The 22,342-nt window shown below is 38.1% G+C and overlaps 1 protein-coding gene across 2 annotated transcripts in view; it reads right to left on the reverse strand.

The window, feature by feature from the left end:
• mybl1 (v-myb avian myeloblastosis viral oncogene homolog-like 1) overlaps nt 1-22,342 on the reverse strand; it is a 58,217-nt gene that overhangs the window by 25,767 nt on the left and 10,108 nt on the right. For both annotated transcript variants that reach the window (XM_028803590.2, XM_028803589.2), the window contains exons 2-4: nt 4,788-4,893; nt 3,092-3,163; nt 2,414-2,506 (exon numbers count right to left, since the gene is read on the reverse strand). In XM_028803590.2, coding sequence (XP_028659423.1) covers nt 2,414-2,506; nt 3,092-3,163; nt 4,788-4,893 — 271 coding nt within the window. The remainder of the gene's footprint in view (nt 1-2,413; nt 2,507-3,091; nt 3,164-4,787; nt 4,894-22,342) is intronic.

The following is a 22,342-nucleotide window of genomic DNA, read 5'->3' on the forward strand; positions in this document are numbered from 1 at the left end:
TTTTGTATTCTCTATTTCTTTAACATCACTTTAAATTAAAGCATATGTGAAAGTTCACATTCTAAGGTGCCGAATTTCATAAACATTGTGTCTGAAGGACTTTCCCTATTACACAATCATTCTGCATGACTAAAAATTTACAAGGTCATGAGTTGAGTGCCTTTCATGAACAAATAAATTGTATGTACACAGTCAGGCAATCATTTCTGTTTCATGTGAATCACAGAGATAATGTCATGACCCAATCCCAGATGATCAGTCCTGCAGGTGTCTCAACCACGAAGAGGTTCAGCCTTTACTTCGCTTACTGTACATCAATGACTGGATTTTAGAAAACAAACTAAATCATCTCTTGTGCACTCTTCAGTGTGACTTGTGAAGTGTTAGCTCCTCCATACTGAATCTCAGATCCATCAAACAATTTATATCCTACTCATTGTGACAATCCATGGATTAATTTTAAGGAGGATCTTTTGCTTTTAATCCCATTTTTCAGATGAAATTAATTACTTTTTTTCACCAAACATTTAACCTCTCCATATTATTATTGCATAATTGTTGCTAACATTTTTTTTAGTTGCGAAGCTGAACATTTGAAAAGGTTACTCAGTTTTGTGCATTCAAGCTACTTACACAGTACGATGTCATTATAACTGTTACATACAGTATGTTTACTCATAACTTTTCTTGTGGATTATTTTTTAAATAATCACTACACAATTACAGGGAACAGTCTAGCCCGTCCATTACCCTGGCCCCTTTACTACTTATTTGCTGTGTCTGTGTTTATTAAAGTCGTAGCTCCTGTTTGAATAAAATCCTTGACTGTTCCTGTTTTGATTGGAATTGGTTTTCTTGAAGCCATTGATGCAATTATCTATCTGCTCTGCAAGACTTACTCCCATCTGGACAAATCTGGCAGCACTGCAAAGATTATTTTGATTTCCACAGTGCCTTCAATACCATTTAGCCATGCCTGCTAAGGAAAACTTGGGAGATATACAGGTGAATGAGCCTTTGGTGTCCTGAATAATGGACTATCTGTCCGGTAGACCTCAGTCTGTGGGGCCTCAAGGACTGTGTCTCTGCTGTGGATGTGAGCAACTCTAATGCACCTCAAGAAACAGCCCTGTGCCCTTATCTGTTTACCCTGTGCACCTCAGACTACAAATATAACACCAGGTCACTTGCAGAAAGTTTCAGGTATAGGAGTCAGGTGGAGAACTTTGTTTCCTGCTGCAAAAAAAATTATACTATTCTGTCAGTACTTAAGAAGTGGACCTGGAGAGGGTGCACTGCTACAAATACTTGGGGTCCGTTCAATGACAGGTTAGACTGGTTTTGTAACATAGAGAATCTATATTAGAAAGGGCAGAGCAGACTCATTTTTCTTAGGAGTCTGTACTCCTTTATTGTGGGAAGTAAAATCCATTACATATTCTACAACTTCAGTGTAATTGTTCTATGTACGTAGCCAGTGTGATTTTTCTGCTTTGTAGAGTTTAGCAACACCTCAGGGAGATCCCCATAATTAACATGTTAATTAAAAAGGTAGGCTCATTTGTGGGCTGCACACTCGACCTGCTGGATATACTAAGGAAGAAGAGAATAAAAACAAAACTGAGTGGCATTATGAACAATGATGCACATCCTCTCTCTGACACACTAACACTGAGGACTATTAGCCAATGAATTATTCAGCAGAAGTGTGAAGAAAGGCTACCGGGACTCCTTTATACCAACAGCAATACATCTTTATAATGCCTCACTGTGACTGCTCTTTTAATCTTTTAGCCAAGTCAGAAGTCTTGTTTCTTTTTAGTAATTCTTTTGTGGATTTGTTTTTTTATGTATTTATTTATTCAGTTTCTATTTCCTCATTGGGATAATTACAGTTTTTTCATTCCTTTGTTCATTTGTCAATTTCTATCTATCTGTCAATCTACAGAGAAAGTAATATGGGAGGTCAAACATGCTCCTGAAGTGCAGAATGAAACTCTGTAAACTTTTTTAGCCCAATATAAATGCAATATAAATGCATATAAATGCAATCATACCCACAAGGTGCTCATTAGTCATGGCAGAATCTCAACTCAGTTGCCTTATTCATAAATATATAGAGCATATGGGATATAAGCTTTGAAATAGAGATTATCACCCAGAGTTTAAGTGAGAGATGAATTAAAAGCAGAAGTAATAAATCACTTTCATAACCTAAAATTAGGAGTTTAAAATAATGAAGGTTTTTTCTTTTCCAACAAGACATACCTTTATAAGGGCAGGAGTAGGTTATACAGTGCAGCAGAAAATAATGTCATTGAGAAACAGAACTTAGAATTGAGCATGAAGTTCACTGAATCTTCTGTGAATCATGGTAAAATGGGGAGAAAAATCAAAACATGTCTTTACTTACCCTTTGATCCTCTTCTTTTGTCCATGGTCCTTTCACTAGTTCAGGGTTTAGGACCTTCTGCCATCTGTGTTGACACTGGACATCTGTTCGTTTCTTACATGGGAAAAACAACAACATATAAGAAACTAATTTTAAAAACTCATTAGATAAAAACACTAATGTGTTTCCAAAAAATATCAAAAGGAAGCTCTGCATTGTTGTTGCACTTTGAAAATACATACAGTATATGTGTAAAACACAGAATAATTTTCTTAAACATGCGTAATCCAATTCCAGGCTACAGAGGCCAGAGCCTATCTCAGCAGAAAGGAGTGCAACACAGGAACCAGTCCTGGGCAGGGAACAAGTCTGTTGCAGTATGCTGTATATTGTGACAGGATGCCAAGTTGGCAAGGAATTCAACATAGGTGGCACACTTGAAAAAATATATCTGGGACAAGAACCCATACAGTTGGTAAGTCTGTTTATTTACAAGTGTGAGTTAACAGTCAACAAGGGCGGATGAGGTGAAAGTACAAAAAACAGAGACTTGTGAGATGGGTGGTAGTGTGCAATGATCTCCTAACAGACAAAGTTCAGAAGTTGTATAGCCAGCCCCAAGGCAGCAGTTACAAAATATATTATCTTTACTCTTAAAGATTTTATTGTTTTTTGTTTAAACATCCTGTTACTACTTACTGGGAAGTGATAAGCAATGAGACCCCATGCTTCTGTTCCATGAAGCTCCACTAGTCTTTTCAGCTTGTCATCCTTAGTAATGCAAAAAGAAAAATAAATCATTTTAAGTAGGGATATCTAAGATTGTCAAAGTTTACTATTTACAAATATTTAATTTTCCTTTAAAGTTATTGTATGCATGACTGAAACGTTAGGTCACATTATTTAAAAAATTGAATTTGGCCCAAGAAATCATAGGTTTGTTGTCCATGTAGAATAAAGGAAACATACAAACACAAAATATTCCACTGCATTATTTGGTTTTATACAAATATGTAACATTTATTAACATACATGAATGTTTCTTGTAATTTTATACTGTATTATGTGACGGTCAAGCTACTTTACAAATTTGAACCTATGTTGTAAAATCCATAATGATTACAAACTTAAGTATTAGACTGACATTTGGTGAGTAAAACAATTTCAGTTATGAAAATGGTACTTATTTTATAAGATTGTTTATCTCAGGCATATTATTTTTATGATATAACTGGAATTTTTTCCTAAAGTGCATCTTGAGCATTTTGCAATGTTTACATATGTAATTGAACAGCTGTACATGTTCTTCATTTTTCAACTTTTTTAGAAATTTTGAATTTACGTGGCAGCTGTGGTATGTGGGAACAGAACTTAGAAATATATGAAAATGTTAAAAATGGTGGATAAAAATAAATAAGTAAACCAACCCCAAAAAAGCAAAAAACACATCAATAGCACATTATCTTTTTTATATATCTAAAAAAAGAAAACATAAGAAAGGTCTGAGATGACTGAGAGTGCTTTTATTGCATATTTATTGCTATAAATGTCCTGTGTTGGTGGATGTAAGTCCCAGTGATATACTGTTTTACTTTTACCACCTTTTGCAGAGTTTTGTGGTCTGCCACAGTGCAGTTGCCATTCCAGACTGTGTCGCTTAGACTCTATGTTATCCTACAACTGTTCATCTGTAGATAAATTAATTCTGCACAACAACAAATACAGAAAATTGAATGACTGAATGCTAGCTTTGAAAGCTGATGCCTTTTTTAACTTTTCTCTTCAAGATGCTGTATACAAATAATTACAGAGACAGCTCATATTCAACTTTTAATAAATACTGTATCACAGAACATACAGTAAATAACAAGTAAATACTTCAAGGAAGACTTTGCATGCAATTAAATGTTTTATTTATTATTCTACTGCACAGTCTGTAGGCAAAAGCCTGAACGAATGTTTGATCAATAAACTCAGGCTCATTCTCAGGTTGGGTTGGGAAATGTCAATAAACAATTCTGTGTGGCAGTCACTGAAAAGAACATATGAACCTTGAAAGTATTAAAAGTATACAAACAGCCCAGGTGTATAAACTTGATATAATTTTTGGTTGCTCAACTGAAACATGTCACATTTTCAGAAAACTATATCTCAATAATTTAAACCTATATACAATTTATTGCCAATCAATTAAAATACTTTTCAAGTAATTTGCCTTCATTAAGTATTTCATGTGACAAGATTTTTTTTTTCTAAGAAAACACAAAATCTTGCATTAATGTAAATTTAAAGCTAAGCACAAAATACAAGGTATACTCTTGCAAGGAATGATTCAATGACCTGCAGAAGCATAGCAGGAAGCCTTAGGTTTAAAAACACATTGCCAAAATGTTACCTCTTCTCTGGACCACTTTCCTTTATTCAGCACTACCTTGGATGCATTCAGTTCACTCGCCTTCTTATTCTGATCCTGATAAGGCAGATCTTCTTCTTCATCTTCACTGTAATATTGAAAACAATTATCGTTATTTTAAAATCTGCTAACAAATGTCATGAGTGGAACCTACTCCACTGTTTTACCATGATTTAGTACTGATAGTTAATGTGGCCTAGGTCACTGAGGCCACTGGCCCTCATTCAAGTATATTTCATAATCAAAGGTCATTTACACACTTGTTTAATCAGATGTCCTTTTACTCCTCGCAGCTTGTAAGATTAAAGAATTATTACAGTATGTAATTTATTTTTCTAAAAATAATAGTAGTGCAGGCTTATTATACAGAAATTCCTTCATGTAGATGTTTACAATTTAACACTTGCTGTTGCAGCTATTAAAAAGTCTCTTAAAAAACTCAAATGATATAGCACAAGAATTCTGACAAAGACCATTCCTTACATTAAGCTTGTTTGTTTGTCTATTTATTGACTGATACAGTTCCTAAAAATATCAAATGTCACTAGTGTTTCTTGACACAGTTCTGCTACAGAATTCATTGGCTGAAAGTACCCAATGTTAGTGTGTCAGAGAGGGGATTTGCAACATTCTTCATAAAGGCAGCCAGTTTTGTCATATTGGAAAACATCAAAGCTAGATCCAAATATGCTTACTAATTATAAGCAAATTTTTTATTTACATTTTGTTGCTAAAGTACTGGAAAAGGAAGTTGTATGTGGCACCAGTCTCAATATACTCTTTAAAAGTTAATTGAGAAGTTTCAGTCAGGCTTTTGCAACAGTTTCAATACAGAAAAAGCATTAACATAGGTTGTTAAAGCATTTGGATGTTTTCTGACGATAAAAATGGGACAGTTATTATATTGTTAAATTTAAGTGTAGCCTTTTACAACACTGAGCACGCTATTCAGTTATTCAGGATGTAATTTATATTGGGCTCTCAGGCACTGCCCTTGCTCAGTGTAGTTCCTACTTATCAAACTAATTTCAATGTGTACACAAATGTGAAGACATGATGGTACTCAGCAATTATGTTCTGAAGTTAGATGTGGTGTCCCTCAGACTCAATACTGGGGTCATTACTGTTTCATGTTACGTGATGTTGCTTTGGTTAGAAAAATTCACAATCACTTTCACTTGTACACTGAAGATGTTCAGCTGTTTTCTTTCCTTCGGATCAAATTACTTTCTCCTATAGTGCCATTAATTGATAGTGCTGGAAAGTTACACCACTGGATGAGCAATAGATACAATACTTATCTCTGGATAAAGAAAAAAACATAAATATTAATTGGCAGGAATGATACAGATAGCCACAAGGCCTGTTGTAGTTTTCATTTATATATCTCAGTAAATCGGTGGCAGTTGGTGCCATGCTCCTGTTAAATGCCAGTCACATAATGTGACTTACCCAGCAACTCACTCCACCTAGTCTGTGACTCACCCCAAAAAAATTAAAACAGGTTCAACTTTCTCTTTAGTTATAGATGTGGCTCTGTGTGCATGAGAACTGACAAACAATGAATGCTCATCTGGAAGTACAATGCATATAATATACAGTAATCCCTCCTCCATCGCGGGGGTTGCGTTCCAGAGCCACCCGCGAAATAAGAAAATCCGCGAAGTAGAAACCATATGTTTATATGGTTATTTTTATATTGTCATGCTTGGGTCACAGATTTGCGCAGAAACACAGGAGGTTGTAGAGAGACAGGAACGTTATTCAAACACTGCAAACAAACATTTGTCTCTTTTTCAAAAGTTTAAACTGTGCTCCATGACAAGACAGAGATGACAGTTCCGTCTCACAATTAAAAGAATGCAAACATATCTTCCTCTTCAAAGGAGTGAAGCAAACAAATCAATAGGGCTGTTTGGCTTTTTAGTATGCGAAGCACCGCGGCACAAAGCTGTTGAAGGCGGCAGCTCACACCCCCTCCATCAGAAGCAGGGGGAGAGAGGGAGAGAGAGAGAGAGAGAGAGAGAGACAGAGAAAAATCAATACGTGCCCTTTGAGCTTTTAAGTATGCGAAGCACTGTGCAGCATGTCGTTTCAGGAAGTAGCTGCACAAAAGATTGCAACGTGAAGATAATCTTTCAGCATTTTTAGACGAGCATCTGTATCGTCTAGGTGTGCAAACAGCCCCCCTGCTCAATCCCCATACGTCAGGATCACAGATAATCAGCGCAAGAGAGAGAGAAAAGTAAGCAATCTAGCTTCTCAGCCATCTGCCAATAGCGTCCCTTGTATGAAATCAACTGGGCAAACCAACTGAGGAAGCATGTACCAGAAATTAAAAGACCCATTGTCCGCAGAAATCCGCGAACCAGCAAAAAATCCGCGATATATATTTAAATATGCTTACATATAAAATCCGCGATGGAGTGAAGCCGCGAAAGGCGAAGCGCGATATAGCGAGGGATCACTGTATAGCAACATGGAATACGAAATGCAGGTGTTTTAGACCTCAGAAATAGAAAACAGACTTGTCTGTCTGATATCTCATGTTTTACATACCACGACAGATTGGAAAAAAAGAAGAGTCTGCGGCTGAACTCACTGTTCTGTTGGAAGGTCGTCAAGAAGTCATTAAATCTGACATGTTCAGCTTTTTTTCAATCATGTAAACAAATATGGTCTATTAAGTATTTAGTCAAACTATTATGGTCAAACTATTATGAAAGATTAAACAAAGACAAATCAACTGTCAATGAACTGCAAACTATCCAAAACATATCATTTGATCTAAGAAATACACAGAGTATGTATGCAGTGTCACAACTTTGAAATGCATACCTCCAGAACTTGCACAATCATCTTCACTGATCACGAAACTACACAGAATAGCAGAATGACCTCATAGGGAATATCCTGTCTGCCTATAGGACAGGAATACACCCCCAGATTATTGGCTGATGCTTCATCGTGCAGCAAGCCATAGAAATATAAATACACTCTCAAACCACAGACAGGGTGGAGAATATCCCCTTAGCACTGGGCACAAAGCATGTAACAATCCTAGATAGACAATGAGCCAAAATGGTTCCACCATGGCAAAGTAGTTTATCAGAACAATAAGGCCTACTGATTTAAATTTTGTCAAGCATATAATGTCTTTCATTGTCTGAACATGAGAGTGCACATGGGCAACCAAACACACACTAAACAAACAGCAACTAAAAATGGCTGCAGCAATGCTAATCAAGGCATCTAAGAAAAAAATAACAAAAATACTGGAGACATTTGTGGATTGCAAGATTAATACAGGCAAACACTATCTTTCATTTACTTTAAGTTAATGTTTCCTAATACTTGTGTTTATTTAAAATAGGGAACAGGAAATAAAAAAGGTTGCAATTGTAAAATGAATTGAACACAAGAAATATTTTCAGAAAGCATTTGAAAAGGTCCAACATGACAGATTGAGCATCAAACTGGAAGAAATGGGAGTTCAGGGTGAAGTATGTAGATGGGTGCAAAATTGACTATGTTACACTTTTTTCCACTCTTATTTACTGTTATTATTATTTATGCTCTTTGTTTATTTATCTTCTGCTACTCTTATTTATTAACTGTAATTATTTATACATAACCACAACTGTGGCACAAGAATTTCACTATGCTCTTGCAGTGTATGTGACATAAATATCTCTAAACTAATCTAATTTAAAACACAGCAAGCAAAGGGTAACAGTACAAGGAACCTTATCAGAATTGGATGATGTTACGAATGGTGTCCCTCAGAGATCAGTGCTAGGGATGCTACTATTTTTAATATATACAAATGATTTGGATCCATATTACTAACCGAGAATGGTAAACCGGAAGGCACAGACGCAGGTACATGGCGATGGACCCAGGAGACATAGTGCGCAGGCGCCTACAGCGCGCGTCTCATAAACTGCAAGCGAAGTCTGATCCACCACGAATGAAGGAGTCACAGCTCAAAAACGAAAGAGCTCAACTAACGAAGGAGTCACGGCTCAAAAACGAAAGAGCTCAACTAACGTAAATAAGACATGAAGCAACAACGCGCCCATAGCTAACGACTAACGAAACAGCCACACAGAAAATAGGATTCTGCACTGCACCCCAGAGTCAAACGGAAGACACTACGGAGTCCGCAAAGGTCCACAAAGATAGTACGGAAGGCGCGAGAAAGTACGAAAGGCGCAGGCGCCTACATCGCGCTTCTGAACTAAACGTCCACACTACACAGCATGGTCCAGGTAATAAGAATAAACGAACTCTCCGTATTAAACGTACGGCATCCTCACACGTCCAAACCATATAGCATATGTGAATCTCATTACAGTGATGCATTATTAACAGTACAACCACAGAAAACGCTCCGTATTAACAGTAAGTGCAATTATCCATATTACTAACGGTAGACAACAGATAACTAATGGAGTCACGGTCATGGCTCCAAAACGATCCAGCTACAAAAACAAGCCTGCATGGATAAAAACAATAAACGTAGGCGCCTACAATGCGCGTCTGAAACCGCGGAAGCAAAACTGTCTCGGCTCCAAAACCAAACAGCTCGACTAACGGAGCTACAAAAACGAGCCCGCATGGACAAATACAATGAACATAGACACCTACAACGCGCATCTGAAACTGCGGAAGCAAAGCAGGCACGGGTTCAAAACGAAAGACCACAACTGACGGAGATACAAAAACGAGCCCGCCTGGATAAAATCAATGAACGCAGGCACCTACAACGCGCGTCTGAAATGCCGCAAGCAAAGCAGGCACGGCTCCAAAAAGAAAGAGCTCGACTGACGGGGTTACAAAAACGAGCCCGCCTGGATAAAAACAATGAACGCAGGCGCCTACAACGCGCTTTTCAAACAACGCAACCAAAAGAGTCACAGCTCCAAAACGAAACATCTCAAATAACGGACATACAGAAACGATCCCGCCTGAATACAATTAATGAACGCAGGCGCCTACAACGCGCCTCTCAAACAGCAGAGGCAATAGATAAACGGCAAAGAAAGGAACGACAAACAGCCGCTAAACAATTCCGCCAATTAGCTGACAACGCATTCTGTAATGAGTCCACTATTAATGAACATTCATTAGGATTAATGAATATCATTTGCTGTCATTGTCATTCACTTAACTACCCTGAAGAAACAACTGGCAATACAACTAATGAGTCAAAAGGGTCAGGTTAGACTGCCTCCTTTAGATGAATATCCTGAATATCTACGGAAGCCTCTAACTAACAATGTACCCGAAAGTAAAAACTTTATGGACTGCATTAGATCCTACAATAGTTCATTTGCTTTTGGATCTACCAGGGTAAACATCAGGCCACCAGCTGGCAATGGCCCATACTGCTTTCGCGTATGTGGACAAATATTACATCGGATTGGAACAGTGCACCCTGAACCAAATCACGAACGCAAACATGCACAAATCTACGTGTTAGATCCAGATGACGCAATCTATCAACAAATGAACCTTCTTGAAAACAAGCAATGCACAGAGTTGATAATGAGAAACGTTGCTGAAGTCATAAACAATCACCCATTAGCTAAGTCTATAAAAATGCTACATGAGGTTGAAAGAGAGGCCAATACAAAAGCAGAAGCAGAAGGTGTAGCTCCAACTACAATTGCTTATGTAGCCTTCTCAAGAGTTCGGTGTTCATCTGACATTAAAGATAAAGTTATAGATACTCCATACCAAGGAAAACTCATTCAAGGACAACACACCATCTTTACTACAAATGTTGTGTATAAAGAAATATTCCAATAAATCTTTCTAATGTGCCATGCTATGGGTTCTTTACTTCCTTTGTTCGTCATCTACACCTTTACACTCCAATATATCTCATACATACATCGATGTATTTCGGGTTACCCAACACCAGGGGTTGGCGAGCGAAGCGAGCAGGGGGCGGAGCCCCCTAGTAGGAATATAAACAACAAGCTGGTGAAGTTTGCAGATAATACCAAGCTAAGTGGATTGGCAGATGATCTAGAATCATTACAGAGGGACCTGGACAGCACACAGGCTTGGGCAGATTTGTGGCATATGAAATTTAACGTATGTAAATGTAAATGCAGGTTAGGTGGATTGGTGATTCTAAATTGGCCCTAGTGTGTGCTTGGTGTGTGTGTGGGTGTGTTTGTGTGTGTCCTGCGGTGGGTTGGCACCCTGCCCAGGATTGGTTCCCTGCCTTGTGCCCTGTGTTGGCTGGGATTGGCTCTAACAGACCCCCGTGACCCTGTGTTTGGATTCAACAGGTTGGAAAATGGATGGATGGATGGATAAATGTAAAATATTATACATAGGAAGTAAAAATTGTAGATTTGAAAACACAATGAGGGGGTCTGAAAATTGAAAATACTGCTTATGAGAAGAATTTAGGAGTTGTAGTGGACTCAACACTATCAACTTCCATATAGTGCTCAGAAGCCATTAAGAAGGCTAACAGAATATTAGGTTACCAGCAAGCCCACGATTCTTGAAAGAATCGCAAATCCAAGAATGGCAATCACCTCATGGAGGGTGGGTGCGTCCTGTCATTTAATGTCATTTAATTAAATAAACATATTTGTACTAAAGCGGTTTCTTTTTGGAGCTGGGACTCATGTGGTTGTGGTGTTTCAGAAGCGCGTTGTAGGCACCTTGTTTCCATCAGGACGTAAATGCATGACAATATCGCGGTGAAACGGAGGCTCACCGTCATCACTTTGAAACACAATTGCCACTTCATTAACGATGGGAACATTGTATCGTCTCGGATCCTGTTCTTTGTCCTTTATTAGCACTAAGGCAATTGTAGTTGGTACCACACCGTTCGCCTCTGCTTTTGTATTGGCTTCTCTTTCAACCTGATGTAGCATTTTTATAGAGTTTGCTAATGGGTGATTGTTTATGACTTCAGCTACGTTTCTCATTATTAGCTCTGTGGTTGATATACTGCGTCATCTAGATGTAACACGTACATTTGGGCACATTTGCGGTGGTGATTTGGCTCAGGGTGCACTGTTCCAATCTGATGCAATATTTGTCAATACACGCGAAAGCAATATGGGCCATTCCTAGGGGGGAAGCCGGTGCGTGATGAAATATCATGGAGGGTGGGTGCGTCCTGGGACAGTTCATTTCAACGTGCTTCTGTTATCGTTTTTCTTCATGCAGTCTCGTTTTTGTTTTTTTATGGCTGTGTCGTCGTATATGCAGTGGTGTGGCCGGTCGTGTCCAGGCGGCTGTACAACCTGGCGTGCACGCTTTACCTCAGGTTTAGTTCACAGGTCGTAGGCATGGTAAAGTTTCCATTTAATTCAATAACCCCATTTGAACTAAAGCGGTTTCTTTGTGTGGGCGCCTTCGTTCATTGTTTTTATCCATATTGTTTGGGCGCCACCTACTGACTCTGGTTTGAACTAAAGCGGTTTCTTTGTGTGGGCGCCTTCGTTCATTGTTTTTATCCATGTTGTTTGGGTGCCACCTACTGACTCTGGGAAGCCGCCGCGTTTTGGGAAGACGCTGCGTTTGACTCTGGGGCGGACACCACGGCGCAGAACGTTGTATTATTTGGTTTTAGGCGCCCCCTACTGACTCTGGGAAGCCGCTGCGTTTGACTCTGGGGCGGGCGCCGCCGCGTTTTGGGATGCCGCTGCATTTGACTCTGGGGCGGGCGCCAAGGCCACAGTGCACATGCGTGCGTTTGACTCTGAACTGGGCGCCAAGGCCGCAGTGCGCATGCGCCTCGGTGCGTCCACCGTGCATAAATTAACTGTGGTTTAGTAAGATAGATATAGAATGATGTGTAGAGTACAACTCAGAGGCGGTAATGCTTAAGCATTTTAATGCACTGGTGAGACCACACCTGCAGTACTGGGTGCCGTTTTGGTCTCTGGTATATAAAAAAAGACATGAGCAGCAATAGGAAAAGTCAATAGAAGAATGACTCACTTGACTCCAAGACTGCAGAGAATAACTTTCTTATGAGGAAGCATTAAAGTTAAACGTTTTCAGTTTAAGAAAAGAGAGATTAATAGGTGATGTGGATGAAGTGCTTAAAAATATGAAAGGAATTAGTGTAGTGGATCAAGCCCGCTACTTTAAAATGAGTTCAACACAAAGACATAGTTGGAAACTTGTTAAAGGTGCATTTCACACAAACATTAGGAAGTTTTACTTCACACAGAGAACTATAGACATATGGAATATGTTACCAAGTAGTGCAGTGGACAGTAGGACTTTAGGGACATTCAAAAGTAGACTAGATAGGATTGATAAGCTTTTTTGGGCTTAATGGCCTGTCCTTGACAAAAGTATTTCTAACATTTAAGAAAATAACAAAAAAGGGGAGACTTTCATCTCAAATCCAAACAGAAATTTTGACAATGGAAACTTGTTAAAGGTGCATTTCACACAAACATTAAGAAGTTTTACTTCACACAGAGAACTATAGACATATGGAATATGTTACCAATTAGTGCAGTGGACAGTACGACTTTAGGGACATTCAAAAGTAGACTAGATAGGATTGATAAGCTTTGTTGGGCTTAATGGCCTGTCCTCGACAAAAGTATTTCTAACATTCAAGAAAATAACAAAAAAGGGGAGACTTTTCATTTCAAATCCAAACAGAAATTTTGACAATTCAAGATACTTATGGATGGCACAGAAAACGTATGAATATATAGATATGAAATTTCACTTCACACTATTGCAGAACTGAGCTGAACGAATATTTCACTGTTAGAAACAAGGACTTTTTTGTGTATGTCATAATCTAGCCAATCAGCTTATGAAGAACACAAAGGATTTATGAAGAACACAAAGGATAATTCTTCAAGGTTTGTCTATTGATTGGTATATGCCACTTGTTTGGTGCCCACTGTCCTTTGTATTTGCCAGCAATAACTATTAAAGCACATTGACAGACACAACAAATGGTTCAGCTTTGGTCAGTATTAACTGCTCAACAAGTTGTGATTTGTGAGGGTATCATTTATCGAAGGTGAAAATTAACTGCATCTGTGCATCAGCAGAACTGTCTTGTATATTTAACAAATGATGGAAATCAATTGTCCTTTTTGGGTCTTAAGTGAATTAATAACAAAAATACAAAATAATGCAGCCCCTTCAGACACCTGATACAACACAATTTCTACCGATCTCGAAACAAAGTGAGCAGGTGAACATATTATTTTCTGAATTTACAGACTAAATTCTAATTTTTGGCAAGATTGTTTAGCTGGTTCTTTTGGGTTTGATTTACACCATGTACTAGCTGTCTTGTTTAATCTGTGATCTTACAAAATAAAATGAAATTCAAATAGTGTAGTTAGAGCTGCTGCAACACAGCCACAGTGTTGTAGGTTCAAATCCTGTTTCTGGTCTAAATCTGTATAGAGTTTGCACATTCTACCTCCAACATTCTAAAATTCTAAAAATTATTAAAATATGTGCATAAAGTTGACAGACAGACAGATAAGTTAGACAGATGTCCCAAGGTGCAATAATGAGTTAATAAAAACAACAAGTACACCCATTTCATCTACATTAATACAAAAGAGAGTAATGCTTCTTAGACTAGTGATTAAGTCATTGGTATCAAGTTTTAGATTAAAACACCATTCTTTAGGGCAATGTATAGTGCCTATAAAAAGTATTCACCTCCTTTGTGATGTTTTTATATTTGATTGTAAGCTTTTTTGACATTGATCAACAGAAAAGCATCCTTAATTTCAAAATAAAAATATAACTGTGCAAAGTGGTCTAGACTTATTAAAAAATATAAAACACAAGATAATTGATCACACAAGTATTATCCCACATTAATATATGACACAACTAAATCAACATTGGTGCAGCCAATTGGTTTTGGAAGTCATGTAATTAGTTCAATGGAGATCTGTATCTGTCTGTAGTCGAGAAGTTTCAGGTGATTGTAGTATAAAGGCACTTTATTTGAATGGTCCCACTTGTAGCGAGTCAGTATGGTGGCCTAACCTACACAAGCATCTCTGCAAAACAAAGGTGATTAAAAGGCAGAAGTCAGGGTATTAAGCTGAAAATTTTCATAGAGCAGGCTGCCCACAACAATTGAGTAATAGTGCAAGAAGAAGACTAGTGAGGGAGGCCACCAAGAGACCTATGATATCTCTGAAGGAGCTACAGGCTGCAGTGGATGAAACTGGAAAGACAGTGAAGGAAACAACTGCTGCTCAGGTGCTTCACCAGTTGCAGTTTTATGGGAGAGTGGCAAAGAGAAAGCCACTGTTATAAAGTTCAAAGTTTGCTAGACGGGACATGGGAGACTGAAAACAGATACAAGAAATTTCTATAGTCTGATGAGACCAAAATCAAGCTTTTTGGTTATAAAAGTATATTGCATGTTTGAACATTGCTCATTATCAAAATACAGCATCCCTTCTGTGAAGCATGGTGGTGGAAGAAGCATGCTGTGGGGATGCCTTTCTACAGAAGGCCCCGGAAGGCTTCTGAGAATAGAGGGTGAAAACAATGCAGCAAAGTAAATGGGGATTGCTAAAGGAAAATCTGCAGTCTGTAAGAAACTTATGCCTTGGAAGAATATTTTTTTCAGCAAGACAATGACCCCAAGCGTAAAGCCACATTTTCAGTATTAATGTCTTGGAGCTGCCAAGCCAGAGAATTTGTGACTGGACTTGATAAAGACTAAGCACTGTCAGGTTGCATAGGTATCATGAATGAACAAACAGCTGTGCTAAGAATAATGAGGAAAAATTGCAGCGTCCAGTTATACAAAGTTGATATAGACAGACTTATGCATGCAGATTCAAGGTTGTCATGGCAGCCAAAGGTGCATCTACTAAATACTAACTTGAAACACTAAATACTTAAGCAATCATTTATTTTGTGGTATATATCTCTCTATTATATAAAAAAAAATCCTGGGACGAGATGAGACTTTTTAGCCTGGGACAAGAAAAGACTTTTTCATGGAAATAATTTCATGTCCAGCGAGATGAGACTTTGTGTCAAGAGATTTAACCACGTCCGGGGCCAGAAATAAAAGACAAAGAGTAGATGACAAAGTAGAACATCGTAAAGAGGTTCAAAAATGTTGGTGCGATACACATGCAGAGCAGGTTAGAGATAATGAAAGTACTCAAATTCAAAAGTCTCAAAAAAATGAAAAATGTAGGAGGCCTCTGATTCAGAAAGTATTTTTTTTTGCCTTTCAGATGTTATTGTATTGTACTGTAAAGTAAACAGTTTTCAAATGTTTATATTTTAGCTAGTTTTTAGAGGAATGTTTTCATATTGCGACATTGGGCGTAGTTGGGAGCACAATTTCTGCATTTGTACTCACACTGCCTAAACAAATATAAAAAACAACTTGAGGGTTTAACTGTAAGTTTAACTGCTTATGCACCCCCATAAGACTATATACTGTATTATGAGTAATAATTACACAACAGTTGCATTTTTATGATTCAGAAATTATTAATAATATTAATAAAAACAGGGTAAAATTGTATTTAGAAATTAAATCAACTTAATGAAAACTGTCATAGACCCTGTGCTTACCCTGTGTGAATTTCCCCTTGGGATTAATAAAGTATCTATCTATCTATCTATCTATCTATCTATCTATCTATCTATCTATCTATAGATGACCTCTTGGCTGGGATCCCATTTGGTGGACTCCTGTAGAAGATGGTCACTTCTGAGCATTCAAAGGCCTCCTTGATGTCAAAGAGCTTCTTGATGCTGGTGTTACTGGGCTTTTATTGTACAGTAACTCCGCAGACCACTTTACACCACCCCCCCCCCTTCAACCCAAACCACTTTACATCCCCCCCATTCAAGACTGACATTATCACCTATCCCTGATCAACGCAACACCCATTTCCCCTAAACATTCCAGAACATTCAGATCTTATTTCTGCCTAATCCAATTAGGGGCTGTTTGGGCAAACAAAGTCCAGAATAAAATCCCAGGATCAGTATTTTTTAAATAAGAGAAAGAGCGTAAAATACTGCAACGAGAAACAATTTATTCCTTTATTTAATTCTAGTAAAAACTCTGAATTGTAACAAATAAAACTGTCAAAGAAAAATAAGATTAATGGGTCAATTAGTCATTCAGGGGTAATATAGATTTTGTTTTGGTACAGGTTTTGTTTTGGTATGCTTTCCACATTAAAAATATAGCATCTACTTTACAGGTAGCATAAAGAGTTAATAAATACTGTACAGTCTAAGCTTGTTCAAGCACTAGGTGGCTACGCCCCCTACTCGCTTCGCTTGCCAACCCCCGGGTTTGGTCCTGTGGAAATACAATTTAAAGTGTTTTTGTTTAATGGGAATTGTTACATATGCATTATGTTCACTTTTGATAAGGCAATGTATAACTGGCCGTGAGTGAATATCGCTTCAATTAAAATAAGACTTTTTTGATAACACAATCTACTTATGAAAGTGGGAATATCCAGAGCTGATGTAGCAGGTGGCATTGTTCTCAAGAAGCTGCAGATTTCTGGCCATTGTGGATTGCACGTCATTGTAAGAAATAAATCTGGCCGACCGATAGTTCTGGATATTGCCATTGCATCATGATATAACTGTTGCAATGCTCTTGCACTACCTTGATATGATGATGGTAATATTACTGCTGTACCTATTTTGAATTTGTCTGAACTATTGATACTGCGGTGGGTTGGCACCCTGCCCAGGATTGGTTCCTGCCTTGTGCCCTGTGTTGGCTGGGATTGGCTCCAGCAGACCCCCGTGACCCTGTGTTCGGATTCAGCGGGTTGGAAAATGGATGGATGGATGGATGAACTATTGATATTTGAATTTTGGTGTGATACGTTTGGACGTATGGATTTGTATCCATTATTAGGCTGTACAATATTTATTACGTAGGATCGTTTAACTGTTTTGATGCTATGTTGCATCTCTTCTCTGTGATCATAAAGATACACCTGACCTGTGTTGTTTTTTTAAATTAAACTTGTCGTAGCTGTAATTGTTGCAAGAACACAGATTCTCATAGCGTATGGTCCATTATTGTATAAATCAACGTTTTGTGCTTTGAATGATGTTAATGCGAAACGATTATTGTAGACGCGTATATTTTGCTTGTAGTGTTTGTTGATTTCACTTTAACCAAACAACAAATCTTTTAATTGTTGCGGAAACGCCTCTTCATTAAGAAGCAGCAGTACATTTCCCTGATGGCAACACGAAGTAGACAATCTACAAGTCTCCGATTTAAACTTTAAAGCCTTACAATATCTACATACTTCCGACATATCACCTATGTCCATATACAGTATTCGATCTCTTTTTGCTATTACGTTATTTCACCTAGTAATAAATGCGATCTGTACTGTCTTGTTGTTGACACTTTCGAATTTTAGTACTGTCATATTTTCAAACTTGCTCTGCGTTAGTATTGTACCAAGGTTTTTTGTGAGCCTTTCGAATTCCACTGCTGTCATAATCTGTAACCTGCTCTGCATGTTTAAGAATTATGTTTCTGGACTTCTCTTCAACACCATCCAATCTCTGCTCCTTAGGGACAGAGATGGGAGTAGATTCAGAACTGGTGGCATTGATCGTGAACTATCTTACAGACAGACCTCAATGTGTGTGCATCTCGGGAACTGCAGGTCTGACATTGTGGTCAGCAGCACAGGAGCGCCGCTGGGGACTGTGCTTTCTCCGGTCCTGTTCAGCCTGTATACATTGGACTTCCAATACAACTCGGAGTCCTGCCACATGCAAAAGTTCGCTGACGACACTGCTATCATGGGCTGCATCAGGAGTGGGCAGGAGGAAGAGTATAGGAACCCAATCAAGAACTTTGTTAAATGGTGCGAATCAAACCACCTAGAACTGAACACCAGCAAAACCAAAGAGCTGGTGATGGATTTTAGGAGGCCCTGGCCCCTCACGGACCCCGTGATTATCAGAGGTGACTGTGTGCAGAGGATACAGACCTATAAATACCTGGGAGTGCAGCTGGATGATAAACTGGACTGGACTGCCAATACTGATGCTCTGTACAAGAGAGGACGAGCTGACAGAGATGGGAGTAGATTCATACCTGATGGCATGGATCGTGAACTATCTTACAGACAGACCTCAGTGTGTGAGTGGGAGCAGCTTCAGCAACACACTGCTGTCACTGTCCTGCTCCACTGACAGACTGAGAAGATCGTTCCTCCCCCACACTATGCAACTCTTCAATTCCACGAGGGGTAAACGTTAACAATATACAATGTTATTGACTGTTATACTGTACCTGCCTTGCACTCTCCACCTTGCATTTTTTAACTTGCACTGCATTTTTATCACTCTTTAATTAATATTGTTTTTATCAGTATGCTGCTGCTGGAGTATGTGTTAATAAAGTGTCTGTCTATCTGTCTGTCTATCTATCTATCTATCTATGTGTATGGCACCAACGTTTTTATACGTCTTTATGAAGTTCTACTGTGTCTTTTACTCTGTCTTTTATTTCTGACTCCGTTTGGACCTGCAAGGTTTTCAATTCCATTTGTTCCGGGCTGATTATTACTTTTATTGCCTAGGTCACCGTCTCACGGGAATATACTTCCAATGGATGTCAGTATGACATGACTTGACCATGTCGCGGGAAGTTCTCTCTGTCTCTCTTCAGAACATCACGTCTTGTCTCAAGATTTTTTTTATAATAAGAGAGATATCAGGAAACCAGATAAATCTCAAGTGAACAACAAGGAACAAGAAAGTTCCATGTGATACATTGAAGAAGTGGCCAACTGTCATGTACTCAGAAAGACTTGGCAGTTGTCACACACAAAAAAACAAATGTTGTAGAATTACAGTACAGACATAACAAGTTCAAAATGCAGTTTGATGAATGTATTCCTCAGTTACTAAGTATCAACATGCTGTATACATTGTAATAAACACACAAAAATATTTCAGGCATTTTACTTACTTGATTCTTGTTGTATCCAGTTCAATAAAAATGGAGATTTGCTTCAAGTAAAGTTTGCAGGTAGAAAGAGTTCATGTCTAGATAGCCAGGCGTATATACACACATTTACTATTCAATAGCATAGCAAGGCTAAAGAATATTACCCATTGACTATGTAAATGTGGACTTCAAAAAATTACAGGTGTATTTTTAGGAGAGGTAAAGGTAAGGTTGTAATTTTACAACAGTGGGTCTTACCAGGCTTAGCATCTGTCTGATTCTAGCATTCATGTGGGTTTACTTCAGGGATTTGCAACTTTAAATTGGCTCAGTATAAGTGGGTGTGTGCCCTGTGGTACCCGGTCAGGACTTAGCTCCTGCTTGCACTCAGTACTGTTAGGAGAGACTTCATCTGCCTAATTTCAACCCTATACTGATCGAGTAGGTACAGAAAACAACAGCCATAAGACAAAGAGGTTAAAAAAGTAAGTACTCATTAATTACTAGCAGATGACACTACTGACTCAGACACAAAGCCAGATTACCAAAATGTTACTCATTTTGCATGACCATATACTCCAATATGCTATATTTACTTACTACCATTTTGAAAAAGTGACATAAAAAACTCCATTTTCCTCACAGAAGAACCTGTCCTTCTACTAAGAGGCTGCCACTGTTCCTGCTAAGTAGGAATAGTTAAGTCTGTGCTCATGCAGTTAGGATTTTTTCTTTGTTTAGAAAAATGAAAGAATGAATGAATACTTTATTCTAACTGAAAAGTCTATGCATTTGTTTAGATGCAACTGTGATTCATTATCATTCATACATTGATATATACAATTTTCATTTATACACACATGTTAGCATTACTGAAACCAAAACAAGACGCTAATGTGCAGGTGATTTAGGAGAAAAACATCTCTAAGACCTACTGAATTCATACTTATTATCCACCCTTCTGGGTGCATTTATGTGTTTGTTAAACATGTTATTATTGCAGGGATTTATGCCTAATACTGTAAAAATGCACCTGTTTTTACATGTTTAAGTGAAATTTGTAGTTGAAATAGTGTATACTGATGCATTAAATGAAGAATGTAGACACATTAATAGAAACCTAAAGGTCTATTAGACCAGTGTCAGAAACCACTGGTATAACATCTATTCAATTTCTGGACTGGCTGCATCTCAAGTGTCTCAGATGAATAATGAGGATTATTTAGCAAAAGGCACATGCGTTTTTGAAGTAAAAGAACAATGAAAACATTTAGAGAACATATGGAGGGGTAGCCCATCAAGCACATTTTCTTTATATAGAATAAAGATGAATTAATTGATTATCTGACCCTGCCTTGTTCCTTCACTTCAGGAGGGTCAATCGCTGGACCCAGCTGATTTATGATAATGGGTGATTCGATGGACAGATGGATGTTAAAATTCATTCTTTGGCATTACAAACAGCTTGCCAAGGATTAGCTTACTTCCCTTTCATAATATTTTGAATCCATCTTTACTTCTCTTACAGCCATGGACAATACTATTATTTAATATTTTCACATAAACCTTATGTTACATGTAAAACACAAATGGTTTGTGAACCTATTAAAGAATGCTGCAGAAGTCTGATAATTCAGTTTCGCAGCACTATATGTGTTTTACAAAGCAGCAATGCACCCTGTATTGTTCTAACTACCAGTGGTTTACCATTCACAGCTGTACCAGCATCACTGAGTTTGCATGACAGACATTATTATTGTGCCGATGGAAGCATTGTTTTCCTCTTTGACAGGTGGCCAGCCCCGTTTGTGAGAGGCCCCGGTCAGCTTCTTGTGTAAGTGCATCCTTTGTCTTTTTGAGTAGCGTTACTAGAGCAGAAATGCTGCCTATAATTGCAGACAATGAGACTCGCTGGGGGAGGTATCCCTGCCACACGAAAGCAATTAACTCTCTGTCCCAACAAATTGGGTTTACCACCACAGTGTGCTTCACTTAGCTGGCATCCCACCTGCTGCCCTCATCTGCTCTAGAAAAGTTTTCAATTTATTCATGAAGAGCACCGACAGGTTGGCAGATCTGCAGCTTCCTTTTTGGACTTGTTCAATGGTCAGATGTGCATTGATAAATACAACATCTTGCCCACAAATATAAATCATATCAAAAGAAAGGAGACAGAAGAGAAAAACTTTAGTTTGGATACAATGTAAAAGAGGCATTTCTCTAGTAACACTATTTTACAAGCAAAATGCAGTGCTTATCATAAAATACATCTAAAAGCAGTGCATATTCAGAAACAGATCTAGAATCATTGAAAATATAAATAACCAGATTTAAGAAGGAAAGCTGAATAACTTTATACAAAGCATTTGACAGGGAAAAATGGTTTTGGGTGCTGTCACAATACAGAATGGAGATGTGTGGACTATAACTATGTCGAAATAAATTCTATGGGAAGACGCCTTTCAGATTACAGGAAGTTTACCAATGCATATGAAAAAATTAAGTAATAGGTCGGTCTACTCTATGGACTAATTTTAAGAATACTGCAGTAAAGTGG

This window comes from Erpetoichthys calabaricus, chromosome 6 (genome assembly GCF_900747795.2).
Source record: "Erpetoichthys calabaricus chromosome 6, fErpCal1.3, whole genome shotgun sequence".
Lineage (NCBI taxonomy): Eukaryota > Metazoa > Chordata > Cladistia > Polypteriformes > Polypteridae > Erpetoichthys > Erpetoichthys calabaricus.